Consider the following 27,373-nt stretch of genomic DNA (forward strand, 5'->3'; position numbering starts at 1 on the left):
TACTTCAAGTTAGTTTTACTACTAAAACTTTCCACCTTCTGTTGTCTCTAAAAACCTAAGAGCTAATGACTGGAAAAGCCAGCTCCTCCCTCCTTCCCTGTTTGTACCTTCCCTCTCCTGGCTCTCCAGAACTTTTGTCTTGCCCAGGCTTGATTCTAGGCCCTGTCTTGATCGGAAGCTCTTGGTGGTCATGTTTCAGGTCAGGGGGTAGACTTGTCGCACCCCTCAGCTCCAATGGGCGTGCCTGCTTCTGGAATGAACACCCCTTCCTCATTTCAGCCACTCTTCTATCCCTGCAGTGCTTTCTGCTGGGCTTGGCTGGCTCTCTTGGGCTTGTTAGATAATGTTTTGTTTTTACTTCACCACACCTGTGCTGGCATCATTGATCTTAGGGCTTTGGATTGTCCACACCTGCCTGTGTTTTGGAGTTTGTAGAGACATTGTATTACTTAGTTTTTTTGTTTTGTTTTTGTAAACTGAATTTTGTAGATTTTAATTTTCTTTGTTTTATTACAATCACTTATGTGTGTGTATTTCTGTTTGTGTGGATGTGTATGGTGTGTGTTAGTGTCCATGTATTTGGGTGTATTATGTGTGTGTTTGTGTTGTGTGTGGAGTGCTTGTATGTGTTTTGTATGTAGTGTGTGTATGTGTATTTTGTGTGTGTGTGTGTGGTGTGTATGGTATGTGTCTGTGTGTATGTGGTGTGTGTGTTTGTGTACATATTTGTGTATGTATGTGTGATGTATGTGTTTGTATGTGGTGTGAGGATGTGTGTGTATGTGCAGTGGGAGTTGTGTTTGGTGTTCATGGCATGATGTGCCTGTGGAGGTCGGAGGACAGTCTGTAGAACCTGATTACCTTTTCACCCTGTGTGCTCTGGGGATTGCATTCAGGGCAGTGAGCACCTTCAGCAGCTGAGCCATCCATCGCTACTTACTGTGTGTGCCTGAAGGTGCAGGCTGAACTTAGGCATTCAGCCTGGGAGCACCCACCTAGTTACCCTGTGTGTTTGAGCATGGAGACTGAGAGCCCTTAGAATGTGCTGTTGCCATCTTCCCAGGACTCTCGTTGTATTTTCAGCCTAGCAGAAGCTGTTGGGAGCAGTCCCTCCTGCAGCAGGCTCTCTACGCCCCTCCCCCTCTGCAGGCCTGTGTCACCCCCATTCCCCACTGCACACCCTGTGTTATATCCCCATATTGCAGACCCTATGTCCTTCTTCCGCGCCTCCCTCCGTCCTGCAGGCCCCTTGTCCTCCCTGCCCCCTCACTGAAGGCCCCCGTGCCACACTCTTGTTGTCAGTTTTTGGGGCTGAAGTCTGGAGCTTCGCGCACTCTGTCTCCTGCTCCCATAGCAAAGGCTTTCTGTAGTGAGGTTTCCCAAGTTCTTCTCCATTTTCTGGGAGATACTATTACTTGGAGTCCAGAATACAAGAGACCTGTAAAGGATGCCCTGAATAAAGCAGAGTTTCCCTTTATCCCAGAGCCTGAGGCATTAGTTGTAAGTCAGTAAACATCTCTGATTATTAAGGCATGCAGGGACCTCAGTTGCTTTCTAGGTTCCTCTGTGTGCAGCCTGGGGCAGGTGGCCAGCCCTTGGTGGTCTTAAGTTGTTAAGCTGATGGAATGTGGATTGTTACTTTGAAGGAGTCTAGATCACCTGCCTCTGTTTCTCTTGGTGAGAATCGTAGCAGGCCCTAGATGTTATGCCTTGTGCTGGCTCGCAAATGCTTTATGCTTCAGATCAGTGTCTGAAGTTATTCTGACACGAATCTTACACTCTGGGAGATTCATCCAGAAGTGACAATAGAGCAGTGTTCTCAGAGTTCTTGGGCATTCTGGGAAACAAACATCTGTGCCTTCATACTATATATGAATACTCAACTATGTTATTCTGCTTTCTTCTGGTGGAAGTTACTGCTGTCTAAGAGCCTGCTGATAATTTCATATGTAAACTGTTGCGTGTTTCCCCCCGGCACACTGCGATTTTAACACTTTAAGTCCCAATTTTACTAGACTCCTCTGACTGCTGCAACAACATACCCAAGTGCGCTTCCTGAACACATCAGGGATTTATTTACTCCCATATGTGAAGGTATCCGTAAGACCGCACCCACCAGAGCTGTGGGAGGGAGCTGGGTGTGGGCCCCTTCACCTAGCAGTAGCGCAGCCTCCCACTAAAACATTGCTGCGGGTGGGAGGAGTTTGGGTGAGTAAGAGAGAAACATGCTTAAATCCTCCCACAGTGCTCCTCACGGTCTCCCTGTCCCAGTCAGAATCTCACTGTCCCTAGAGAAAATGACACTCAAGCTACTATGCTGACTATTTTCAGTTTCTTCGAGTACCTCTGGAAGTTCACGTGGTCTGAATTAATTACTTTTTGTTGCTGTGCCCAAGTACAGAAAACATCCCTATATGTGTAGAAAACATTTGGAAATATTTAGAAAATAGCGTTATTTCTGATATTCACAATAGCAGAAGTTTTAGGCCATCAGGGTAGTAGGAGTGTGAGGTCTCATCAAAGTGGTGGCCAGAAAAGCAGGGGCCGCAGCCAGGGAAAATCAAGCCCAAGGGCCCCTATCTTAAAGTTCCACAGCCTTCCTAGACAGCACAGCACTGGGGACCAAGCGTTTGAACATGTGAACCAGTGTGGGATAGTCCGTATTCAAACCATAACGTTATTTATCTCAAATTTATTGTTTGCCAGATGTGATTAAATGGTTCATTTTGTGCCTTTGACCTTGGTTTCATCTTTGTTGAGATGGGAAAAGTGTGGTTCTCCTTGGCTGACGGCTAATGTGTCTGTGACAGCTGTTACAGAGCAGCTCTACTGAGATCTTGATCCATCATTAGATTTTGTATTTGGTTTTTGTTGTTTTGTTTTTAGGTTTTTCGAGACAGGGTTCTCTGTGTGCCCCTGGCTGTCTTGTAATTCACTCTGTAGAGTGGGCAGGCAGTGAACTCAGAGATCCACCAGCGTCTTCCTCCTGGGTGTCAGGATTAAAGGCACATGCCATCACCACTTGGCTTAGAGTTTATGTTTGTTAAAATGAGTCCTAATGTGTGTTGACAATCTGGAAGATCAAGCTTGCATGCTGAGGTTAGGAGGGAAAGCATCAAATGCCTGAGTGCTGAGGATTTGCTGGGAATTTATGGACACCCTGAGTGACACCTCTGTGTGTTGAGGGGGACAGGAAGGTGGAACAGACTGTAGCAGGGCTGTGGGAAAAGACGCACGTGAAGAAGAAATCTGAGGAGGGTCTGCTGTCCTCTGAAAAAACAGACTCATGTGGACTCAGGGAGTTTGAGGAACACTGTTGTGGTTTCATATGCATTCTCTCCTACAGGTGCATCTGTTTGAGGGTTTGGTCCCAGGATGGTGGTGCTGTTTGTGGAGGTCCTGGAAACCTTAGGAGGCGGGGCTTAGCTGGAGGAAGTTCTGCCGCTGATGATTTTGCCTGGCTCCCACTTCTTGGTTCCTTATCCTGCTGTCCATCTGCTGTGACTTGCTCTGCTTCGGTAGGCCTCCCTCTGAAAATCATGAGGCTCTTGTGATGGTAGAGGGTTAAATTTCATCTCCTGATTCTTTGTCCATCTGAAGGAGGCTTGGCTTGCTTTTACCAGGGGAATATGAACTGGGCTCAGGTGAGGTGTCTGGAAGAAAGCTGAAGTAGAGGCAGAGAGTATCGCCCAGGGAGGGTAACCAAATGGATAGAAACATCGAGATAGACCTGGTAAGAGACAGAGTCTCTTCCCCACCCCGGCAGCAGCATGTTCAGCTGTGCAGTTCCATAGGGACTGAGCAGGCGCTGTACTGTCTGAGGCCCAGGAAGCCTCAGCAAGAAGCCACACCAGTGGGCCTAAGCGCTCTTTGACTTTTGTATGAGAAGACTTGAGTGGATGCTGTTTGTGGCATGTTTGTATGTTGCATCTTTGGGAGCAGCAGATAGTGTTAGAAATCACAGTTTCTCGTTTGGAGAGCTTTAGCAGGCTTCTTCCTGCCGACAAGCTCTGCAGCCATGAGCAATTCACTTGACTTCTCCTGGCCTTATTTTCCTTGTCTGAATCTGGGAGAGGAAGGGGTAACGTGACCATTCCTTTAGAGGGTCGTTTTAAGGAGTAAGTGAGTGAAAAGTCTTAGCTCTGTGCCTGCCAGGCTGTGCATTCCCTGCTATTGTTATCCCAACACAACATGTTAATGTCATGCGTCCTATACAAATATTAATTCTTCTTTCCTTTATTTCTGTCACAGAATCAAATACTTTAATTCAGCCTTTCATATTAACATGATGAATATCTGCTCCAGGAGGATCTAGTGATTGTCTCAGGATTTCATGGCCTCATACGGCTTGGGACTATATATTATCTGCTTTCAGCTCAGTTCTTTTATGTAACTGTCATATTTTTCAAGATAAAAACTTTCCATTCAGGTCTATACTATTTCTATTATGGTAAGATTTTTTTAACTGTCTTATAAAAAGCACTCTGACCAAGTATGAATATTATTTTCCCCTTTTAGAAACAATAAACTCAAGATTAAAAATTAAGAAACGAGGAGGTAGTCTCGGCTCAGAGTCTAGTGTTCTGTGGACTCTTAGAAAAAAATAACTCGCACACGGATCTCGTGTTCTTGGATTTCAGACATGCTGTGCCTTGAGTGTGTCTAGCACTTCCATCCAGGTTCAATGTTGGGAAACAGGGACTCGGCTCTGAAGGCTTTCATGAGTCACTTGACAGCAGTTTAGGAATATGCTAGTCAGCCTGAGAGAGGGTTGTTGTAAAACTGAATTGGTTCTTGGTTTTCCTCTGATCTTCTGCCTCTCTTACCTTTCTGCTTTCTGCCATGGGATTACACAGTCAGCAATCCTTATGTAGATTCCGGCCTTTGAGTATGAACTTTCTAGATTGCAAAAATAAATTAGTGTTAGTTTTAATTGAGATTATAACATAGGTCATGTGCTCCTTTCCTTTGTTTCCTCAAAGCTGTCCTATGTACCCCCTTCCCTTTCTGTTTCAAATTCCAAATTCATGGCCTTTTATTCTTTATTTTATATTAACCAGTCCATGGCATTTGGTTCTAACAACACAAAATGACCAAGATATAGCTTCCTTGGCTCGAGTATTCTGTAATTCTTTGTCCAGTTGCTTTTTTTGCGGTGATAAACACCAGGACCAAAAGCAGCTTGGACAGGAAAGGGGTTGTTCGTTCTCACAGGTCATGGTCTGTCATGGCGGAAAGCAGAGGCAGGAACTCCAGGCAGGAGCTTGAGGCAGAGGCCATATAGGAAGGCTGCCCACTGACTTGTTAGCCTTTTTATTCAGCTCAGGCCCACGTGTCTGGGGCCGGTGTTGCCCCAGGCAAGCTGGGCCCTCAACATTACCTAGTAATCAAGAAAAATGGCCCCCCTCCCCACATGCCCACAGGCCAGCTGACGTAGACAGTTCCTAAGCTGAGGTTCCTTCTTCCCAGGTGACTCTAGTTTGTATCAAGTTGATAATAAAAACTAACCTATCTAACTATAGTAACTATAGTTTCTAAAAATACATGTTCATGTTACACAGTTAAATAGTTTATGCTAAAAAATTAGTTGATGCAAATAAGCAACACAAAAGAGAAGGCAGTCAAGGAGGAGATGGAGGTGGGTGGGCAGATATGGAGATATATTGACTCTGCATCTTGACGGTTTTCCCAACTGAAACTCTTAGGCGTTTCTCTTCTAACAGGCTCTTTGCTCTTTTATGGTTATACTTACCTATATGGTACTCAGGGTTCTCCAGAAGAATAGAAGTGATCAGATGTATGTAGACATGTACAGACTTACAATGAGATGTAGGAGAGTCAGCTCATGAGGCTGTAGAGAGGCTGAGGGATCCCATGGTCTGCCGTCAAAAGCTGAGACATTGGTCGTGTCTTAGACACAGGACTAAGCCAGAGGAAGGGAGCTGTCAGTGACATAAGCCCAGAGACTGAAGGCTCAGCAGCCACAAGCTGTCATGAGCAAGAGCTGAAAGAAGAATGTCCATAGAGGAGAACCACCCTTCCTCCTTGATCTTGTTCTGAGCTGACCCTGACTGGATCACATGCTGTTTGACGTCCCAGCAAACCCAAAGCTCTCAGTGAGCTGATCATAGTGTTTTCTATGCTTCTGGAGCAGAAAGGGGTGTCACATAAGTATCTGCTCAGTTGTCACCGGTAATAACAATCCGTGTTCTAGTGGAACAAAGGTCAAGGTAACCGTGATAGACAAGCCCTTTATATTAAATGATAGCCAAGTTTTTTGTTTGTTTGTTTGTTTTTAAACTTACCAGTAAAGAGTTTGCAAACCTGCATAATAATTATCTGTGGAACAAAGAAAAGCTTTCATACCACACTGATATTTGTTTAAAGTTTTAAATTATGAACAAATCCAAAATAAATATTTTTATCATTCTGAGTGTGTTGATGAATATGTGTTGTATCTCAGTATTGGACATTTTATTGTCTGTCTTTATTTTAACATATTGCCAGAACCTGCATTCTTAAAGAAGGGCTGAGTATGTAGTCTACTACCAGGGGTAAAATAACTTCAGCTGGGTGACACAGGCAGGCATTTTAATCACACGTCACAGAGATGCAAAACTCAAATTGGTCAAGATTGGTGTTGACAACCAGTCACTGTCCACATTCTTGTGACGTCTCTGAATCGAGGTTATTTAAGGCTGTCACAATTAGTAACCTATCGGCCACCAAAATGCAAAAAGCTATTGGGATAAACATATGCAAAGCTCAAAGTAGTTCTTTAGTAGTTTATAACTCTGGGTGGGTTTGTAGCAACCTCACAGTCCCTACTCTCATCTACAAAGGGTGTTGCTGTTCACAGTAGAATTGTTCAGCATTTGAACAGTGTTCCTTGGTATAAAATAGGTGACCACATATTCTTGTTTCATTTTGTGCCACAAGAGCCACCAAGATTCAGTAAGCCATTTGTGTTCTGATAACAATATCTCCTAGTTGCTTTTGCTATAGCACACAGCTTCCAAAATGAACTGATGGCAAGAGTCTAGTTATTGTGACCAAAATTACAGGGATTTTCACTGGAGAGCCAATAAAGGCTGGTTCTAACCAGTGACATCATTTGCAATCACTTCAAGCCCCATACCACTTTGTGTGTTTACAAGCCTTGCGTTCCTTGTGGATGTAAATGTCATCCAGTGAAGCTGGGACTCCCCTCCCATCTGTAAAGTGCCAGCAGAGGAATCGTTTGCTTCCTAATTTTCCGGTGGAAGCCTTGGAGACAGCTCTCAGTGTGCCACCTCATTGTGATATGTGGGGTTACTCTGGACATAACTCTACAGTGTCCTCATAGGTGCGGTGGCTTTATCTTGCTGATGTTTTGATTTTTGTTGTTGTTGTTCTCATGTTGTCTGTTTCATGCCGAAGAAGAATTAAAAAACTCAGAACCCGGCTTAAACAATAGCTGATTTCCTGTGTGTCTGAAAAGGGTGATTGTTTTTCTAGTATTTTATTTGTGTGTGTGTGTGTGTGTAGGGGGGGGCTGATCCATGTGTACATTTATTGTATACATGCACATATGTGTGTGTGCTGTGTGTGGATGCATGTGTTTATGTTTATTTGTGTGTATGCACACACATATGTGTGCCTTGGAGGACAGAGGCAGATGTCAGACATTTTCACTTGTCATTCACCACCATATTTTTTGAGGCAGGGCCTCTCACCAAAACTGTACCTTACTGAATGGTGAGAACTATGGCTCTGGTATCTCCATCCTACCCCACACCATGACATTACAGGCCCATGTCACGTAGATGCTAGGGACCCAAACTCAGGTCCTTATGCCTGTATGACAAGGTTTTACAGACTGAGCCGTCTCTCCAGCCTCTTTTCCAGGAGTTTTTAGTTGTTGTTTGTCTTACTGATTTTGCAGCACTGAAATCTTTAGCTTCTCCACATTGTGTCTCCACACTCATAGCTTCTGTTCGATTCCATAGCCTCTGTTTCCCCATGTTCCTCAGAGCCAACTCCAGTACACATGTCCTTCTACTTGAAAGGACACCCTACCCCACCCTACCCCCAAGGTTTCTCTGTGTAGCCTATCCTGGAACTCACTCTGTAGACCAGGCTGGTTCGAACTCAGAGTTCCACCTGCCTCTGCCTCTTCAGTGCTGGGGCTAAGGGTGCCACCAGCTGGCTTGAAAGTATGTCTGGATGTGTCACTCTACAATGAGGAACGTCTTCTGAGTGTCTTATCTTTTCAGATTTCCTTCCTTCCCTTAAGTCCAGGAGCCACTTATATCAGAATTTGAAGCTATGGGTGCATGCTTTGTGTTCCTAACTTGGTGACTATTCTGGGCAGTAGATGAAATCTGAGACCATCCCTGGCTAAGCAGGATGGGGAGTCGGTACCTCTTTAAGAAACTGTAAGTGAATCTCTGAAGCAGAGATTATTGGCCTGTGATCTTAGTGTAGTCAGTAAGTGATATTTTCCTGGACACAGTGGTCCAGAGTTGGTGCCTGGAAACATGGGGAGACTATGAGTGGAGATGCGGTGTGGGGAATGCACAGAAGCAGGAGGAGCGCAGCCAGGATTTCACTGCTGCAAATTCAGGAAAAGATAAGACACTCAGAAGTCATCATCACAGGCTGACAGACCTATCTTGAGATCGCGTCAGGCCAGGCGGTGGCGCACACCTTTGATCCCCGCCCTGGGGAGGCAGAGACAGCAAATAAGTGTCTAAATGAATCTCATGAAACGACTGATCCACCCAACTCCTCAGCATTTTTCCGCTATTCTCTTCTTGGCTATAAAACAAACAGTTACAGGGCCAGTGGCCTTTCTCTGTCCCCACCTCCCCACATATGCTTCCCTTCCAGTCATTGTGCTTCCCAGTTTGTTTTGTTTGATTCCATGTTCCATTGTTCATCCAGCTAGCACTCCTCTTGTTCTCTTTTGATACAGGATCTCACTATGTATTCCATGGAATGCACTGTGTAGCCCAGGCTGGCCTGGAATTCATAATCCACTGTCTCTACTCTTGAGGTAGCCAGAATTATAGGAAAAACCAATAATATTCTACCACATTTTTGCAGAGCTGGGGTTTTGAAAACCTGATTTGGGAGTGATATGGGAATGAAGAAATGACAGGCACACACACAGGAAATCTGGGATCGGTGGATGATCTGGACTGTGATGGAGAACAGACCTGCATGTTTATTATATGTAGTTGAAGAAGAAAGCAGGTTTAGCTAATCTCAGTAGGAGCAGCCTTTAGGCTGTGAACACCCAGTGGAGGAAGCAAGGGTGGACATCAGCGTTCTCATTGGAACCAGAGGAAGGCTTTGCCGCCCCTCTCTCCCCCTCCCAGGGAAGGCTTTGCCGCCCCTCTCTCCCCCTCCCAGGGAAGGCTTTGCTACTCCCATATGGCTGACACACTGGAGTCCTTGACATGCAATATGCAGGTCAAACAGTGTACATTCGCTGAGGACTTCACAAGCTAGCTACGATACCCACCCCTTAACCTTGCTCGAAGAGGTCAAAAGGAGAGCAGGGAAGGTGCCATACTGAATAACTTGTGGCACATTTTAATTCACTTAGTTGGCTTTTGCTACAGACTCTGCAAATACGGGGCACTCTAACTTGAATATTGCTTTTGGAATTTTGCCAGCAATTTGCTCCCAGTGTTCTGGAGGAACTTCTGAATAGTAGAGCCCCTCCCTCACCCCCAGAGGGTGTTACTAACACAGCAGAGAACCTTCCCCTGGTGTGATTATGGTCAAGGAGGTACCAGGAGCAGGTGAGGGGCACAGCCTGTTTCCATTTCTTTGGCATGTTTGACGAGGTAGCTTTTGTAGTCTGAAATAACCCATTCTATTGTGGAAAACCTTTTCCTTCCTTTGAGCCGCACCGTTGTCATATGAGAGTCACAATGAACCCACCTTTCCCAAGTGGTAGGGAGTGGCTGGCTGTATAAATACATCTCCGTCACTTGGTCTCTTCCCGTCACAAGCTTGGCAGGTCTCTCTTGATCCCATCCAACTTAACTGCCTTCCCTGCAGACTCTCCCTGCAGCCCTTTGTTGCCCTAAACATTTTCCTCAAAGCTCTTTTTATAAACGTTTTCTTTCCTGCTCTAATTTCTCTCCCTCTCACCTACTTTGGTTTGGAGCCCTGTAACAATAGTGAGAAAGAAAAAAAAATACATTCTGGTGGTGCGGTCAAGGGGAACAACAACTTATGATTAAAGAAACAGCTCAACTTTTCAGCTCTGATGCTTCCTCTCCTGCTAAGTGATGGTTGGAAGGACAGGATGAAATGATTGAAACGAGTTGGCCTCTCCCAATTAAACCTGTCACTGTCAACTTCATCTGTCTTTAAGATGAAAAGATTTTTTTTCTTTCTAATTAGTTATGTGTTGATATCTTAGGAAAGATTAAGGCAGAAGGAGATAGGAAAATTATCAATTTTCTTTTGTAATCAGAATTGATTCCCGTGACATTCAGATGTCAGTGGGAGAGACTGCTATTTATCTGCTAGATGTAGTTTGCTCTTTCTTGGTAGTTCAACTTCTGCTTTTTTTTTTTTTTTCCTTCTAATTAGCAGTTGCCTGGAATACAGGCTGCATTCCCTAGCCCCTCCTACAGTAGGCAGCACTGCAGAGCGGATGCCCGGAGTGGGGGTAGACTGTGTACAAGTTCTCAGAAGGGTCTTGAAGGAGGACTTTCTCTTTCTTTTTCTAGGGGAAAGGGAGGTATGCTGGTAGACCTCAGCTGGCATCTTGTTGCATCTCCTAGTAGTTTGGATTATTAAAACAAATATGCCATAGACTGTGTGGCTTAAATCTTCACAGTCCTGGAAGCTGACATGTTGATGGATCAGAGTTGGTGCCCGGTGAGAGCTCTCTTCTGCTTTAGAGATGGCCACAGTCTTGCCTGCTCCTCACTGGTTGAAGGTGGCAGCAGGGAGATGGTGGGGAAGTCATCTGTCTTGTATTTCTTTGTCTGTGGGCACCCATCCCGCTCCTGGAAGCTTCATCATCATGGTCTGATTCCTAAAGGCCCCACCTCTAAATCCTTTTAAGGATCGCTGCTTCAACACATGCATGTGAGAAGACAAACATTTAGCTCTGACAAGGTGGGGACCAGGTTCAGGCACCCAAGGAGCCGCTGGGCTGCTTGCGTATATGCTAGAGAGGCACCTGACCAGTGTAATCCCTGCTATTTGTTATTCTCTCTCGAACAAAATGGAACATAATCTTAACGGATTCGTCTGTGAGACTTGTTCTGTGCAAGGGAGTTTTTGGAGATTTTTGTCATGTCAGACTTTTACACCTCCAAAACAGAGGACCACTTTATCTGGTAGACAAGAAAATCTGACTGCTTACCAGTAAAAATGTGTGAGGTTTGCCATAGCATTTGAGGTCTCAGATGTCAGTCATGTGGGGTTCTCGCTAGGGCCATTAAGTGGGACTGAACAGAAACATTCAGGTGGGGTGTGGGGCAGGATGCAGCGTGAGGACAGCCTTACAGTGCGGTGTATCTTAACCCACACAGGAAGAGCATCTGAAAGCCAGGTCATGGTCAGCATCTGAGCCCGATGAGGAAGGAGCCAGACTGGGAGGAGGGCTGTGAGAAGGTTTTTGTCACAGAGATGACCATGTCCTGTCCCCAGCACCGGTTCCCATTAGACTTAATAAAGACGTAGGCTATACAGCTCAAGAGGAGAAAGCAAGCGTAGGCAAGCACTGTATATTAAGTCTACACTGACCCAGTGCAGCCATCTAGGGAGACGTTTTAGTTGTAAGGACACATTTGTTTCTGTATGGTGAACCATCAAGAGGTGTGTGTGAGAGGAGTTTTCGTTCCAGGAACACCTGTGTAAGCATGTCGAGTACCTTTCCTGTTTGACCGGTCATGGCCAACCTAAACTCTGGAGCTATAGCTCTGTGCCCTGAGGTTCCAGGAGACATTTTTCAGTGAGTTAGACCATTGCCGTCTAATAAATACTTAATGAAAACGATGTAACAAGTTTTAGATTTTTCTAGTAGTCACAGTTGTTAGAACAATGCCTGCGGTCACTAACAAATAAATGCCTTGTGGGAGGGAGACGTGCTCCACTTGGGAATGGAAAAACAACAAAGGTGGAAGCTGGGTGAGGAGCAGGGTGTGGGTGTGTATACCCTCCCTCCCTCCTCACTGGTTACGAAGGACTAAATTGACAATGCAGCCCTGTGGTCCTGGGAAGCTCCCACGTGACAGGGCATCATCACCCAGACTGCTGGGTAGGGTGCAGTGAGAATGCGTTGGTACCATACTCCTGTCAGAAGCAGAACCAAACTAATGAGAGTCAACAGACGGGAGAGTTCAGGCAGAGGAGCTGAATCACAGGTGCTTCGCCTTGTTACCTGAGGAGGGAGACTTCCAGAGTCAAGGCAAGTTTCTTCTGGCTCACAGTTCTGGAGACTCAAGTCCAGGACTGTGCAAACCCATCTGTTGGGCTCTCCTGTGAAGTTGTATAGTACCGTAGAAGCACGTGTTGGAATAAAGGCCAACTCCCAAAGCCAGGAACCAAGGAGAGAAATAGGCCAGGCCAGATTCACAGCTGCCTTCTTGCCTTCACTCCCATGGCCTCAAGACTTGCATCAAGGCCCCACCTTCTGAAGGTCCGGGTACTGCCGCCCTGGGAACTGTGCCATTAACACATGGGAGTTTGGATGGAGTGGGCGGTGAGTGGGAGGGGGAGACTCCTCTGTACTATGGCAAGGACATGATGCAAAATGATTTGGCCTGCAGTTTTCAGTTGCCAAGGCCATGGATGTCAAGGACAAGAGATACCCTGACAGGAAAGGGTTCACAGTGCCATGCAGTGTGGATTTGGAGTTGGATCCTTTCTTGTAGATGATTTGTTTCATTTTATTTTTCTCAGTGCTCTCTTCTGTTTGAGTTCTGAGCCACAGTCTGAGCCACTCTTAAACTTCCAGGGACTGCCTTGAAAGGTGCAGGGAACTGAACCCTGGACTCTGAGGAACTTAAGGCTCAGGAACCTTAAGAATGGAGCTATGCAAGCCTCGCCCTTTCTTATAGATGAATGGGTGTCTACTGAATGGGAGCTGAGATTACATTTGGCCAGGATATGTAAGATTAACTTTTTGGTTTTGATGGTCATGTAGGACTCCCTCTCTCCCCATCCCTCATCCCCCATGTATTCCCTGAAGTTTTTAGGGTGTCAATTTGGTCTCAGTGGACCAGGCTAGAAAGGTTCATCATTGTTTGTATTTTGAATTTTTCTATATCTATGATGGAATGAAACAGACAATTAAAAAATAGAGCAAAGGTTATGTTAGGGGCAACGCATACTCACTGTCTTTGCAGCATGCTGGAATCTATTCTTATTATCTCTTTGAGCAAAAATTTTGACGCATTAAAAGAATGTAGTGAGAGACAGAGTATTGGAAGAAAATTTAAACTGCTTTCTTTAAATATAAGCATAGAATTCTGAGCGCCCTGTAGAGTTTTAGAACCTAAAGGGAAACATGGCAAGTTCCTTTTTCCCCTTCCCTTTCTTTCACTGTCTTCAACTGTTGTGTTCACTTTATTCCTTTATTCTTGGATAACTTTTGTAGTCATGGGGGAAACAGATGGATCCTCCATCTAAAGGCTGAAAGCTGGCAAACAGTGACATTCCAAGTCAGTGCTTCAACACAGCAACTCCATTATGTCTAAAGGGGGACCCCTTGCCGGCAGGGAGGTTTGCCCCTGATCCTGCAGTCATGTGCAGAGGAGTTCCAGGATGGTGGGTGGGAGTGGGGCTCCAGCTGTGGCCTGCTGGTAGCAGTTTGATATGACGCTTTCGGTCAGAACAGGCGAGGCTGGGGGTTTCTCTGCAGTCTCTGGCGGCTCCTCTGAGACACACCGTATTGAGGAGAACGGTTCACGCTAGGCCAGCTGACCAGGTGATAGCCACGCGAAGCTAAGCGGTCCTTGTAATGTTTGATCCTGCGACATGAACCTCATTAGCTCCAACTTGCTGTGCTAATTGCACCATTGACTGCATGCCTTCATCTGGTTTAACACTCAGCAGACAGTTTACATGAATCCCAGCTTGTATTCTTGAGCGGCACTGCCTCAACCTTTGAAAATAATTTTGCAGCCTGCCTGGAAGAGAAGGAAGTGCCATTGCAGACATTCCTGACTGTTTCTTTCTTTTCCAGTTTCCTTGGCCCATATCACACAACTGGTGCTCAGTCACAACAAGCTAACAAGTAAGTCAAATTTCTCTTGTTACTCAGCTTCCCTCTTACACTATACGTTACCGTACTGCTGATTCTGTTATTTCCATCAAACAAAGTATTGACAAGTGATCATTTGAGAAAAAAAAATTAAAGGTTATTTAGGTGACAACAGAGATACATTCGTCCCCTTCTTGGTGTGTGTGCTGGGTTCGCCTCTATGAGGATTCTTTCCTAGCCTGTGTCTTCAAGTAGTTCCCCGTAAGGAGGTGTTAAGTGCTGTGCTGCCTGCGAATAGCACTGGCCCACAGTTAGCATGTCAGGAGAGAACTACTGAGCTGAGGGTGGCCGTGCACAGTCCCAGATCCTCAGGAGGAGTAGCTGAGGCGAGAGCAGGTCTTCAACCAGGTGTTCAACAGCTGCGGGCACAGTACTGGTCTCCCCGACCACCAGCTCTCAACAACGGCACAAAACCATATTAGAGAAAAAGTCATTGTTTTCTCCTACATTTCTTCCTCCAATAGGGAAGATTTCATAGGTGAATATGCTTTCTGTCTTTGCTTTATAGATGGTGAACAACTCACAAAATTGTATAAGTTGAACGTATTTTTCTCTTTTTTTTTTTTTTTTTTTTTTTTGAGACTGGTTCCTGGGCCCCTTGTAGGATTCTCTCGGGCACCCGTGGAGTTTTGGAGTAATCCACATGCAGTGGAATTAATATGTGTCTTAAGAGGAATATGGAGAGTGAATGATAGGCCATTTTCTTCTTGGCACTGAGGCTTTAAGGATTTTAATGACAGGGACCCACTCTTCTTTCTCATTCCTAATTGACTGTCACTTCTTTCCACTTGCCATATTCCTGCAGACTTGAATGATTTTCTGATCACGTGGCAGGCATTTGTTAGCGGGCTTTCCGAGTCCAGCGGACTTGAGCAGAGCGTCATGTTGAGGGATTTGTGTTGCGAATTTATGTGTGTATGTGTATTATACATAGCTGGAGGCAATGTCACCAAGCTCTTGATTATTGAGAATGAAGAGTGGCATGAAGGAGGCCCCTAGTGTGCTACAAACAGGCAGATTAGCTCACTTTTACGAAAAGCGCACATTTGTAAGAAAAGGCGGAGTGGCACCATTGTCATGACCGTAAAAGCTGAAAATGAGACCCACATGTCACGTGTCATCTTTGTTGTAACGAGTAATGTGTTACTGCGTTGTTTTTCTAGCAACCTGGTCTTGCTGTCTTTGACCACAATTCCAGTTCGGAGGAGCTTTGCCGTTTTGCTTTGGAAAGATGTGCTACCACACGAGCTCCGAATTCCCTAAGACTTTTCAGCAGGAATTCTGACAGTCCACGTTTGCAGTTTAGGAAGGTGTTGGCCGATTGGTCGGTTTTATGTGTTCACTCACATTTATGCGGCACAGTCAGATGCGTTGCATTCTTAGAGATGATTCATTAATCTAATCTTTTCGAAAGCACCTCCAATAGTTGTCCTTTGACTCCTTTTGCATATCTGCAGAGGCTTAAGCCTTAGGAATTGATGGATCAGCCTCTTTCTCCAAACCCTGTGATCTTCAATACATTAGAGAAGTGTAGATACGGTAAACTGTGTTGCCTGTTAAACAGATTGGCCGTGAAAGAGTCCAGACTTCTTCCCTTCTCAGTTTGCTTCGTCTCCCTCTGTTTGAGACACTCTTGACCTAATCCAGTACGCATTAATTAATTGTCTTGGTAGATTCTGTTTCAAGCCATCCTGTAGTGTCAGTGACGCCCGATCTGTTCCACTAAGGTCAAATTAGCATCTTTTACTATTTTTCTGGCATTTAAATGAATGACTTTGCTGTGGTTTTTCAAGTGTTTATAGTAAATATGTCCATTTGATGGCAATATAAATATGCATTAAATGTTCGTGGCCGAACCCACCCTCCTGTCACTTTTTATTCTAATCAGTGTCTTTCACTTTCTATTGTTGTTTAATAGGAACTGGCTGACAAGGCTACATTAAAACCACTGGGACTCAAAAGATAAACCCCTCAGCACTGCTTACTTTGATCTTACTAAAGTATTTGTGTTTTTCTCTCCGTATGCCAATTACACTGCTCTCTGACATGTCCGCTTGCCTGCCTATGGGAGGAACGACTAGCTTACGCAAACCAGGACCTTGTTTGGGGACACCGCTTGCTTCTAAGTGATCAGGGACATCTGATCACTGCGGCACTGGGTTGACAGTTCTTTTTCTCTTGGAAGTTCTGACCTTGACAGATCCATGTAGGGTAATATAATACAAGTGAGGTTGTGAAGACCCTGTGTGGCCTTTGTCATCCTGAGGTTGTCCACTGTTTCTGTGGATAGATTGTGCATGTGTTGTGTGCTGTATGTTTATGTGTCCGTGTGTATGTGTCCACGAGCACACAGACACTGGAGCTTGAAGCCAGGTGTCTTCCTCATTTGTTCTCTGCTTTCAGCACCAGGGTCTGTCGCTGAACCTGGAGAGCTCACCTTTCTGTCTAGGCTGGCTGGGATCCACCTGTTTCTACCTCTCCCACATGCTGACATAACAGATGCTTAAACTTCCATGCTGGCCTTCATGTGGGTGCTGGGGAGATGGTCTCAGGTCCTCTTACTTACACAGCCAGCACTTTGCCTGCCAAGCCATCACCCCATACCTAGATTTTTTTTTGTAACTTTTCATTTTACCTTAACTCATCCTTTGTTTATATAGATCTCCATTTGATCTACGTTTCTTTTTAATGAGCTGTTTGTGTCTTTGTCTATGTATTTGCAATGCTGGTGTGTATGCATGCATGTATGTATGCATGTATGCACGTATGTATGTATGCATGTATGTATGTATGCATGTATGTTTGTATGCATGTATGTATGCATGTATGTATGTATGTATGTATGCATGCATGTACAGTGCTGGGGATGAAACCCAGAGCTTTGTGCATAGGAAGCAACCGTTCTGCCAACCTGAGCCTCATCCCCAGGTGTAAAAGTAACTTTTATTCGCCTGATTAATTGTCATCTTGGAGACTTATTGCCTCTGTCTGCTAACCTAGGCCTACTCCTGGAAGCTCCTAGCCTCCACATAGTCTAACCTGGGCTAGAATGTTTCAGCCTCTGATACTTACTGCTGAATAAGCTCACCCTTTCTTGTTTTTTCTGAGCTCTGGCTGGCTGGCTTAACTCAACTATTCTGGCTTAAACTCCTCTCCAAGGTGAACTGATTCAAACTGGCTTCTCTTAGCTTCTGACTGAATTGCTTAGATTGGCTTCAAACTAACTTTTTCAATATGTTCTAATCCTCTGGTTCCTTCTCATTTTTTGGCTCGTTCTCTGTTCAACCTCTCTCTTTAAAATGGCCTCTTCTCTCCCTCATTCTCTGTGCTGCTCCCTTTTAAGTCACCTCTCTATTTGCCTGAGAGTTATGCATAGTCTGTCAAGTCTTTCTCTAATTCATCACTTTGTCTACTTATTAATTAGACATTACTTTCAAGCATGGGTGCTTCCTTCTATGAACTAACTTTGTCTTCATTGTTTGGGATTAAAGATGCATACCAACACACCTGGACCTAAATTTCTCTTTACCTGAAACTTGTTCTACACCAGGCTGGGCTGGAACTCAGAGATCTGCTTGCCTCTGTCTCCTGGGATTAAAGGCGTGTGCCGCCACTACACAGCGTGTCTGCATTCTTGTCAGATCACATAGACCGAGAAGGTCTTTGGATGTGATCTCTTGCCAGAGCAACCTTGTTCCAAATTAAAATTCCTCTACACCCAGGGTTGTAAGCGGAGATTCTTGAAGACTTCTATAACTATAAACAACAAATATGAAAAATCTAAGTGCCAGGTGTGACTGTTGCTGTTGCATTTTCATCACAAGGAAATTGTTTAAATGTAAACTTGGGATACTGGAACAATGTTGAGGGACTCTGGTAAAGTTGTCAGGGGAATTAATGTCGCAGTAACTTGGCAGACATGTTTGGAGTCTGTGGTGGGTTTAAGGAGGCGGAGGAGGAACAAGTTGCTCTATTTCTTCTGCCTTTTTCCTGTGATGGCCAGGTATGATCTGAGAACATCAGGGGGTTCTTTCTGGGCCCTTTAAAAGGTTGCATTCATTTTATTTTCATAGCTGTGGGATGAGGCCAAGTCTTCATTCTTGCTAAAAAGTGCTAAGCCACTGTGAAACACTTCAACCTGATGTTATGCTGTTTTTGAAAACAAGAATTATTTCTGTATCTAGTTTATCTTGGTAATAACCTCATGGTTGCTCAAGGAAGCAGATAGTTGATAGTGAAAACCTGAGAGCAAACAGTGCGCTGAGATGAACTGGGCATCCCTTCAGACCAGAGGGTTTCCTGGGGACTAGCCAGTGAAGGATCTGCCACCAAATTCTGTCTTCCTCACTTTCATTTCTAATACACTGGATTTTAGTGCCCCAAAGAAACACTGCATTATGTCCTGGGATTTGACCTCTACTTCAAGTGTGTGGTTATAGATTTGCTTCGTCATTGAGGGATGCTGCATTGTGGTTCTGTGATACTTTTAAGCATTTGCACCTAGGGAAGCTGGGATGGAAACAACTTCAGGAATGCTTGTTTCTAGGTAACCTCTGGGGCTCTGCTTTGGTCTGGTTGAGCTCCACTTCCTGTTATTTCTCTTGGTGTGATGGCTACAGGGCTGGGCCTTGGGCTGTTCTGTTTTCAGTCAAGATTCCCTTCTCTCTTTCCCCTTCACTGTGTGTGGGGTAGGTAAATGTGTTTGTGTGTCCAAGTTACTCAGTTGAGGTTGGAAATCCTATCTTCTCATTTTGTATCTCTCAAAAGTACTCAGAACATGTTGAGCATGAAATAGGCACTGATGTAAATTGAGAAGTGGATTGGTCAGGTGACTATAATCCCCAGTAATCTGGGAGGCCTAGCCACGAACCTACCTGCTGGGATGGACACAGCAAGAAGACAGACAAGTGTTTATCACAGTAGTCTGTCCCTGAGTACCTTTGCCGTGACCTTTGCAAAGCCATCCTTTGCGAAGGCTAGCTTTGGATCTTCTTCAGCTGGCTTCTTAATTTGGTCCCAAGGCTTCAGAGATGCTAGCATTATTGAAAGGAATTTCTTTGAATCATTTTATGGCTTGTCCACTGGAGGTCACTGTTGAGACAGACATTTGATTCAGGTACCCTCAGGTCTGGTACCTAAGATTGAGAACCAAGTCTGTTGTCAGAAGAAATGTCTTTGGCAGTTCTCTGCCTTGGCTCTGCACCACGGGGCATGTTACTGTCGCCGTTTACATAGTACAGCTTTCTTACATTCACCATAGATCTTTATCAAGAGAGGTATTTGGTTTTTATGTTGGCTTGTTAAAACTGAAATATATATTCCGTTCCGCATGCCATTTTTTTTTCACCATTTATTATTGCTGCTTTCCTGAGTTAGGAACAATTCTTTATTCCCCGGTATGTCTAAATAGAAGGGAATGTATTACTTTCTACACCGTTTTGTATTGGGTGCATTTGAGATTTTCTACAGGAGTGCATTCAACATGCACATGTCTGTGATGGGATGCTTATTTACAAATAGCCATGAGAGTTGGGAAATCTCATTTTGCTCACATTCATACTGATTTTATGCTGATAAATGGCTTTGTGTAGGGGAGGATGCTGTGCGGTATGACACGGGTTACCTTCAGCACGAGCGAGGAAAATCTCTAGGCATTCATTTTCAACAGGAGACTTCCTAATTTTGGAAAGTGATCCTGTGTGAACACCCATCTGTAGACACTGCAAGCATCTTAAAACAACAGCATGTCTCATTGTACGGCCCTACATGTCAAGCATGAAGCCCCGGTCAGTTTGAGCAGCAAATATGGATTGTATCTCTCATCTTTCCGATCATTGGGTAGCACTCTGTTTCAGACAGTGTTCTGTAAGTGTGGGTCTCTGAATTTGAAATCATGTGGTTGGATGCTTTGAACTTTTAACTGGCACATGGGTCTCTTCCTGAGGTATTGCCAGTTATGGCTGCCATTTGGGATCTTAGCTGTGGGCTCTATCTTGTCATTTAATGTGTTGGAAATGGCTAGGCAGACATTAAACCTGAGTATTATGACCAGATATAAGTTTTGAAAAAGTGATTTCCCATTAGTGGTGATAGCTTGGATGTGAGTCTGAAATTATAGTGAACAAGAAAATGCTTGTATATTTTCTTTAGTGATTTCAACATTTTTTTTAAAGTCAAGGGTAGTGTTCTAAGTACATAGAGAGTTGGGACGATGCTTGTAAATTTTGTATAGATGAATAGAATCTGTACCCCAAGGATCATTGTAAGTGAACTGGACAGACTGAAGATGAAAATACAGCACTTTGAGAGTGTGCAGGCCCAGCTGTAAAGAAGAGAACAAAGTGGGCTTTAAAAACGGGAAGAATTGAAAGCCTTTCCCATGGCCATAATGAACTGTTGGGATGAGTGAGAAAACTTAACTGTCCCAGCTCATAAGAATGACTGACCTTCACCACTCTCCCAAGACCTTGTCGCTACTAGGTCTGCAGTTAGTCCCTCCTTCATAGCTTATTTGTCTTCCCATATGCAAAATTTCCTGCTCCTGGCCTGGATGAAATTAAAGTATGAGGAGGGATATGCAAAATAAATCTCCTGTGCCATGAATTTATCTTGTGACAATATCAAAACAACTTGCTGTTTGCATTTTAACAGAGCACAAATGTATTTATAACACAGCGGCTTTGATCAATAGCTTATTTTTTTAATTAGCGCACATTTATCAGCTTGTTACTGTGCCATCGTTTGAAAGATTGGAGTTGAAAAAGTATGCACATAGTATTTTTGAGCCTGACAGCTATTAATTAAACAATATCTCTCTGTTGGTCCCAGTCGTCAGGTTACCTTGAAAAATTGCCTGCAGTTGGCAGTGTGTTGTTATTTTTGGCTTCAGTAAGCAGGCATGTGAGGTCATCATGCATGTGCGTGGTCCAGCCCCAGGCCAGGCCACAGGCAGTGGGGTGTAGTGAAAGGAGATTGTCTCCCATGTACCTCCCCTCTGCTGATGGGCCATGTTCCTTGTGGTCCATTTCCTGCTGGCTCTTGAGACATCTCACCCTTTGCTGAAGAGCCATGTTCCTCTCAGTTCCTTGGCTGCTGGTTTCACCACCAAAATTTACCTACTTCAAGATCCTTTTTCTTGAGACCTTGTTCCATGTGAAGAGGAAGCTACCTAAAATGTAGCTATTAATTCTCTAGCGGTTTAGTGTTAAATGGGAGGGCATCGATCAATTTGAGAGTGATGACAGTTAGATGGGGTAGATGAACCCATTACCTTCCAAGTTACCTTCCTGTTACTCACCAAGGGGTTGAGCTAGGCAAGTTCTACTTTTTATTTACAGATAAATGCCTGACACACAGAATTGAATTAATAGCAAAATAGGATATGCATGTGGTGTTGCCTAATGCCATACAACCATGATGAGCCAGCCAAGGTTAACTCAAACACAACAGAACACACATGCGCGCACACACACACACACACACACATGCACACACATAAGCACAAATACACACATAGAACATGAGAAAGAGAGAGCATAGAAAGCATGTGTATGTAGCCTAGGATGTACAGGATACAGGTATGTGCATTTAAAAAAATAATGTGACTATTCTAAAATTGTTTTTGTTTGTAATCCCAGAAGTGTACATGCCACTTGTGACATTACTGGCTTTGGGGCCTGCTCTGCCCACACATCAGTTCTTTAAGCCCATTCATCTGAGGTTTCCCAGGGCTGGAGGAGAGGCAGCAGGGGTGTGTTTCAGTGCTGTTTCTTGAAGAAAGTTCCCCAGATCTTTTAAAAGATGATTTTCTAACAGAATGAGAAACTCATATAAAAAGTGTTCATATGAACCACTTGGTTTATTAGACTTCTCCGTCGCACGCAGTAACTGAGAACTAAGCAAGACAGGAGATAACCTCTATGGGATCATACTCTATGCTAAGTGGAGGAGTCGGACTTGCTGTGTTAAATAATTGAAGTCAGGATCCTCTGCACTCCTGTCCCCTTCTCTATGTGATTTATGTGCGCAGTTTAACTGTCCCAGGAAGTGAAACCCATTGCTCCCTGGACCACACATTTCTGTGCCTCTAGATCTTGACTTGTTTCCATTAGATCAGTGGGAATTGCCAGGATAGGAGGGTAAGCCTAACAGCTTTTGCTGGGTGGGTTGTGTGTGTCTTTCCGTCTCTGGCCATCTTCCTCCCCTTCCCCATCCTTCCCTGCTCATGGAATTACCCCTTTCCTCAGCCTCTAAACATGGGAAGACAAGCAACCTCACATGGCCTTTTACTGAAGCAATTCTGAGTTGTAAAGGAAGACAGAAACTATGGGCAAACCGTGCTCTGAGCATGTGTGGAAGGCCGGATTTAAGTGCTCTCTGCCTTTTATTGTTAATAATCCCATGTGAACATATATGCTATATTAATTATGTTATTATGTTATGTTCTATATTATACTGAATCATACATAGTAGAGCATGCACATCAAAGAGGCTAAGCGGCTTTTTACACCCCACACTTGCTTCCTCTGTTGATGGAGGACCTTGTGTCTTTTCTATTTTTTTCTCTTGATGTTTCCAAACCTTGGAGGGATTTTTCTTAGCAGAATCTCTGTCTTCTTTTTCCCTTTCACTAGATGTCACTTCTTTCCCTGGCCTCCAAGTGCCATTTCTTCTCTTTTCGTTGTTGATTTGTCCCACGGAACTCCCAAATTAAAGCGACCTGCTGCTGTGTGACTGGACCAGTGGAGAACCCAGAACCAAGCATAATTCGAAGCATCTTTCCTGGCAGACCATGGGGTCTGTAAGTCCTCTTGATGGTAGCAGGGACTAGTCTACTTTCCTTTCAACTAAGTTAATGCAGGGTTCAGGCACTGACAGAGTCAGCTGAGAGGGGAAGCAGTGCCTGCCCGTTGGCTCTCTGGGGTCTCCCTTGGTCGTGAATGCACACTCCTATTGCTCGGGGACGTACTTATTTGCATGTTTGCTTTCATACTACAAAATCTGCTCTATTACGTGTTTGTACTGCTTCCTCCTAGTTTTTATTCAACCAGTTGTTCAGATTGCTGCTGGTTAGAGAGAGAGAAAGACCATAATTGTGTGTCTGTGCAGTGATTAACTCAGGGATTTTGTTGTTGTTATTCATAAAGCTACTTAAGCTGCAGCATCCTAAGGAGGCCTATGAAACGTGTGTGCCCATGGGCACATGTGCTTAGCAAGTATTTGTTGACTAACCACAGGTGGAAGTACTGTAGTTATCTGGACGTCTAATATTTGGGGAGATGGCGGTCTTTATGTAGGCGAAGGCTTAGATACTTTGTGAGTTTTTATTTTTACCTTGAGGGACATCTAGAACCTTTTAAATGAAAACTTGCTTCAGTGTTTCGTAAACTTTATGTTTTTAAATAACCCGTAAGTGCGGTAATTCACTGCTTTAATAGCTGCTTTGGAGGAAATCCCATAAAATCTGTGAAGCCGAACATGATTAGTGTACCTTTGAACTTCAAACTCGTACAACAATTTATAATTACTTCATTACCCACCTTGTGTTTTTGGCCAGAAAGCAAAGGTAATTAATCACCATAAGTACAAATGACCTTTTTTATTTGCATATAAAACTCCAAGGAGCATTAATCATTTGCATGTGAGAGTAAAGAGCTCTTTTTACATGGGACCGTTGCAATGGCATGGAAGACTAGGATTCCTGGCTTACTGCAGGAACTGGCATGTACCTAACAAGTCTAGCCTCTGGTGGGGCGAGAGGGGCCATTTTCTAGCTCTGATGGATAAGGACTGAAGGCCCCATGACTTTATTTTCACCAGCCATGCCTGAGTCATAGTCCAAACAGCTTGAGTGATCTTGGATTCATTCAGGCTCCAGGAGGACAGCGGCTCTCCGGGGTCAGAGAAATGCTCCCTCTTTCTTTCTTAGATGGTTGTATCCCTCATATTATATATCACAGGAAGCTGTGCTTATTTATGTGTATTATCCTGTTGTCAGTAGCGCTTCTTTCCTTTTGTCGTAGGCACGAGGTAACAGCGTTCATCACCACCCTCTTCTGTTTAAAAGAAAGGCTGTGCAAGCCTAGAGTGTAAAAAAATAAATAAATAAAGAACACGCATTTTCATTTATTATCGTAGCAGCCAGAATGCTTATTTTTAAAAGCTTATTGGTTATTACTGTGTGTGCATGCAGGTTGGGGTGCCCTTGCTGTGACGTGCGTGGAGCTCAGAGGACAACCTTGTGGAGTTGGTTCTCTCCTGGCTCTGTGTTGGTTCTGGGAGGATCAAACTCAGCCTGTTGGGTTTCTGTGCAAGCACTTTACCTCCCAAAGTGTCTTGCTGCTCCTCCAACACATTTTTAATGCACTAGGACTTTTGGGGCAGTGCTGTTGGTTGTAATCTGTTTTGACCCCTTCCTGTGTGATGTTGCTGGGGACTCTGGGTTAGGTGGCACCTTTGTGTCCCTGGAAACGGGCAGGAGGGAACAGTGTTTAGCCTCATGTGCACCCCAATGCCTGCTGCTCCCAGCCCTTTGTTGGAGTGCAGGCACTTGGGCCTGGGAGGTGCCTGCTCCTGGTCTCCGTCTTCTTGTCTCTGTGGGAATTTGCATTCTATCAGTGTGTTCCCATCAGTGAGGTTAAAGCTGAACCATGGTTCCACTTCTCTGAAATGTATGAGGGTTGGGTCCTCTGGGTTTTGTATCCCAAGCCAGAAATCACTGGAGCTCAAAACAGCTCCTGGTTCTTCTACAGAAGTTGTCAGAGTACAGCTCTCACCACCCTGAAGTTGGGGGGGGGGGTCATCTCCGGATTTCATGCCCTCGCTTCTGACGGAAACCCACATGTTCTGCTGCTCCTGACTTCCTGACAGTGTGGGTGTTAACATGGTGCACGCTCTACTAACTGCCCTTCTGGAACGATAGGCGAACCGCCGGCGGCACTAGCCATATGGCTCCAAAGACCAATGCATGGCTTCCCGACCCCTCTGTGGGCTGCACCAGGCACAGCTTCCATCCTTATGTTTTGCATGACGCCTGTTGTTCCCAGCGCCTGTCACTCTTCACAGTTTTGTTTCCTAGCCTTGGGAGCCCAAATGCTTTTGCTCAAAAAGCCTCTGGGACAATGGTACCTGCCCAAACCGGTCTGCAGATGCGTGTTCAGCTATCCATGCTGCAGTAGTCAAGCTGTGGTGTTGCACTACAGCACCTGACCCGCGTCTGCAGGACCACGCATGCTCGTGAGGAATTTGCTCCTGCGTGACTTAATTCAGTGGCTGGAGGATTTCTACCTTTGTACGTTATTTATCTTACCCAGCGGTGTTTTCACCAGGAAGACCTATGTGGGGGAAGCACGCCTGGCCAGAAATGTTGTCATGGTAGCATCCAGGTTGGGTAGATGGATCCCAAAGGTACTTTTTTTTTTTCTCCTTTCCCCACTTTTCATCAATGCTCAGGCTTACTCTTAATTTGTGTAAGATTGCTTAGACAACTATCACTGTGATTGCATGGAGTAAAGGGCCATGAGCATTGAAGAAGTGATCTCACCAGTAGACTGAAACATTTCCAAAATGGACAAAGCTTCCTACCCACAACAGCATCAGCATTTCCCGGAACCAGTGAGAAGTGCAGGCTTCCGAGTCTGTCCCTGCACCACTGGGGTAAAGATCTAGGCCACCCCACCTGTGAATCTTTTGATATTCGTACTCTGCGTCTCCAGACCCACAGCCTGGGGGCAGCACTGTCCAATCTAATGCTCTTTTGAGGGGAAAATGAGCGGCACAGAAGCCACAGTCCACAAGGCATGATTGTCCAGCATTCCAGGTCTGACCAGTATGACAGAACAATGAAAGCAGCAGTTAAGGCAGCTTGAAGAATGAAGAGTTTCTTCTGACCTCTGGTTTTAATGGTTTGCAGTCTGTCCTAGTTGGAGAGGCATGGTGGATGACTCAGTCCACTATGGCAGGAACATGGAGTGTAACTTCACTGTGGACCAGAAAGTAGAGAAAATGGGATTGGGACCAGGGGCTAGGCTGTCATCTTCAGGGCTTGGCCCTAGTGACTCTTAGCCACCAGGCCCCACCTCCTCAAGACTCCCCAGCCTCCCCAAACAGTGTCACTAGCCAGGAAACAAGTGCTTAAAACATGAGGTTGTGAGATCATTTCAAATCCAAATCATAACTGTTTGTTTTACAGTTTGATTTATCTAGCTTTAAACATTCATATACACAGTGGTTACCCACTGGGCAGCCCTGGTCCAGAAAAATATTTTTCCTGTGTGGATAAACTCCTAAAATGTTTTACGATACAGTATCAGTCACAGAATTGCTAATTTTATATCATAGAACAGAATTCTCCAAGAGTAGAGGTCTTGTTGTGACAAAATTTGTCTTACTCTAGCTGGGGCAGTTTTCTGTTTGCTGCCTAGTTGAAGAAAACTCTTCTTAAGGTTAGTGACTGGGTGCGGTGGCACACGCCTGTAATCCCTCCACTTGGGGAGGGAGAGGCAGGTGGATCTCTGTGAGTTTGAGGCCAGCCTAGTCTACAAAGTGAGTCCAGAACAGACAAGGTTATACAGAGAAACCCTGTCTCAAAAAACTAAAAACCACTAATTGGCTGTGTAGCTTCTGCCTATTGTAAATATAAAATGGTGAGCCGCTGGAGAGATGGATCAGCGGTTAAAAGTGCTGAATACTCTTCCAGAGGACCCAGATTGGATTCTTAGCACCCACATGTCAGCTCACAACCATCTGTATCACCAGTTCCAGGGTATCTGATGCCCTCTCTGGCCTCCACAGGCACCAGGCATGCACATGATGCATAGACATACATGCATGTAAAATATTCGTACACATAAAATAACTTTAAAAACTCTGTATTGCACAGTGTCCGTGTCTGAATGTCCTCTTAGGAGTCAGATGTTCCTCAGGAATACCTAGTTACTGATTTCTTGCAGCTGGAGCTATAGCCCTTGATTTGTAAAGTGAAGTGGAGAGAGGAGGTTTGTCTGAGGCTGCCTGCCCAAGGAAGTGTTCTGTGGTGGCCTGAAACTCACTTTGGAGTTCTTGGACCTGCCCCTTCCTGCCTTAGGCTCCTGA

The 27,373-nt window shown here is 44.8% G+C and overlaps 1 protein-coding gene across 1 annotated transcript in view; it reads left to right on the forward strand.

The window, feature by feature from the left end:
- The window catches only part of Rsu1 (Ras suppressor protein 1), a 171,268-nt gene that overhangs the window by 12,521 nt on the left and 131,374 nt on the right, over positions 1–27,373 (forward strand). Inside the window, exon 3 of the mRNA XM_055593690.1 lies at positions 14,204–14,254. Within this exon, the coding sequence (XP_055449665.1) occupies positions 14,204–14,254 (51 nt within the window). The remainder of the gene's footprint in view (positions 1–14,203; positions 14,255–27,373) is intronic.

The sequence above is a fragment of the Psammomys obesus genome, unplaced genomic scaffold (assembly GCF_907164565.1).
Source record: "Psammomys obesus unplaced genomic scaffold, mPsaObe1.curated_primary_1811, whole genome shotgun sequence".
NCBI classification, from domain to species: Eukaryota; Metazoa; Chordata; class Mammalia; order Rodentia; family Muridae; genus Psammomys; species Psammomys obesus.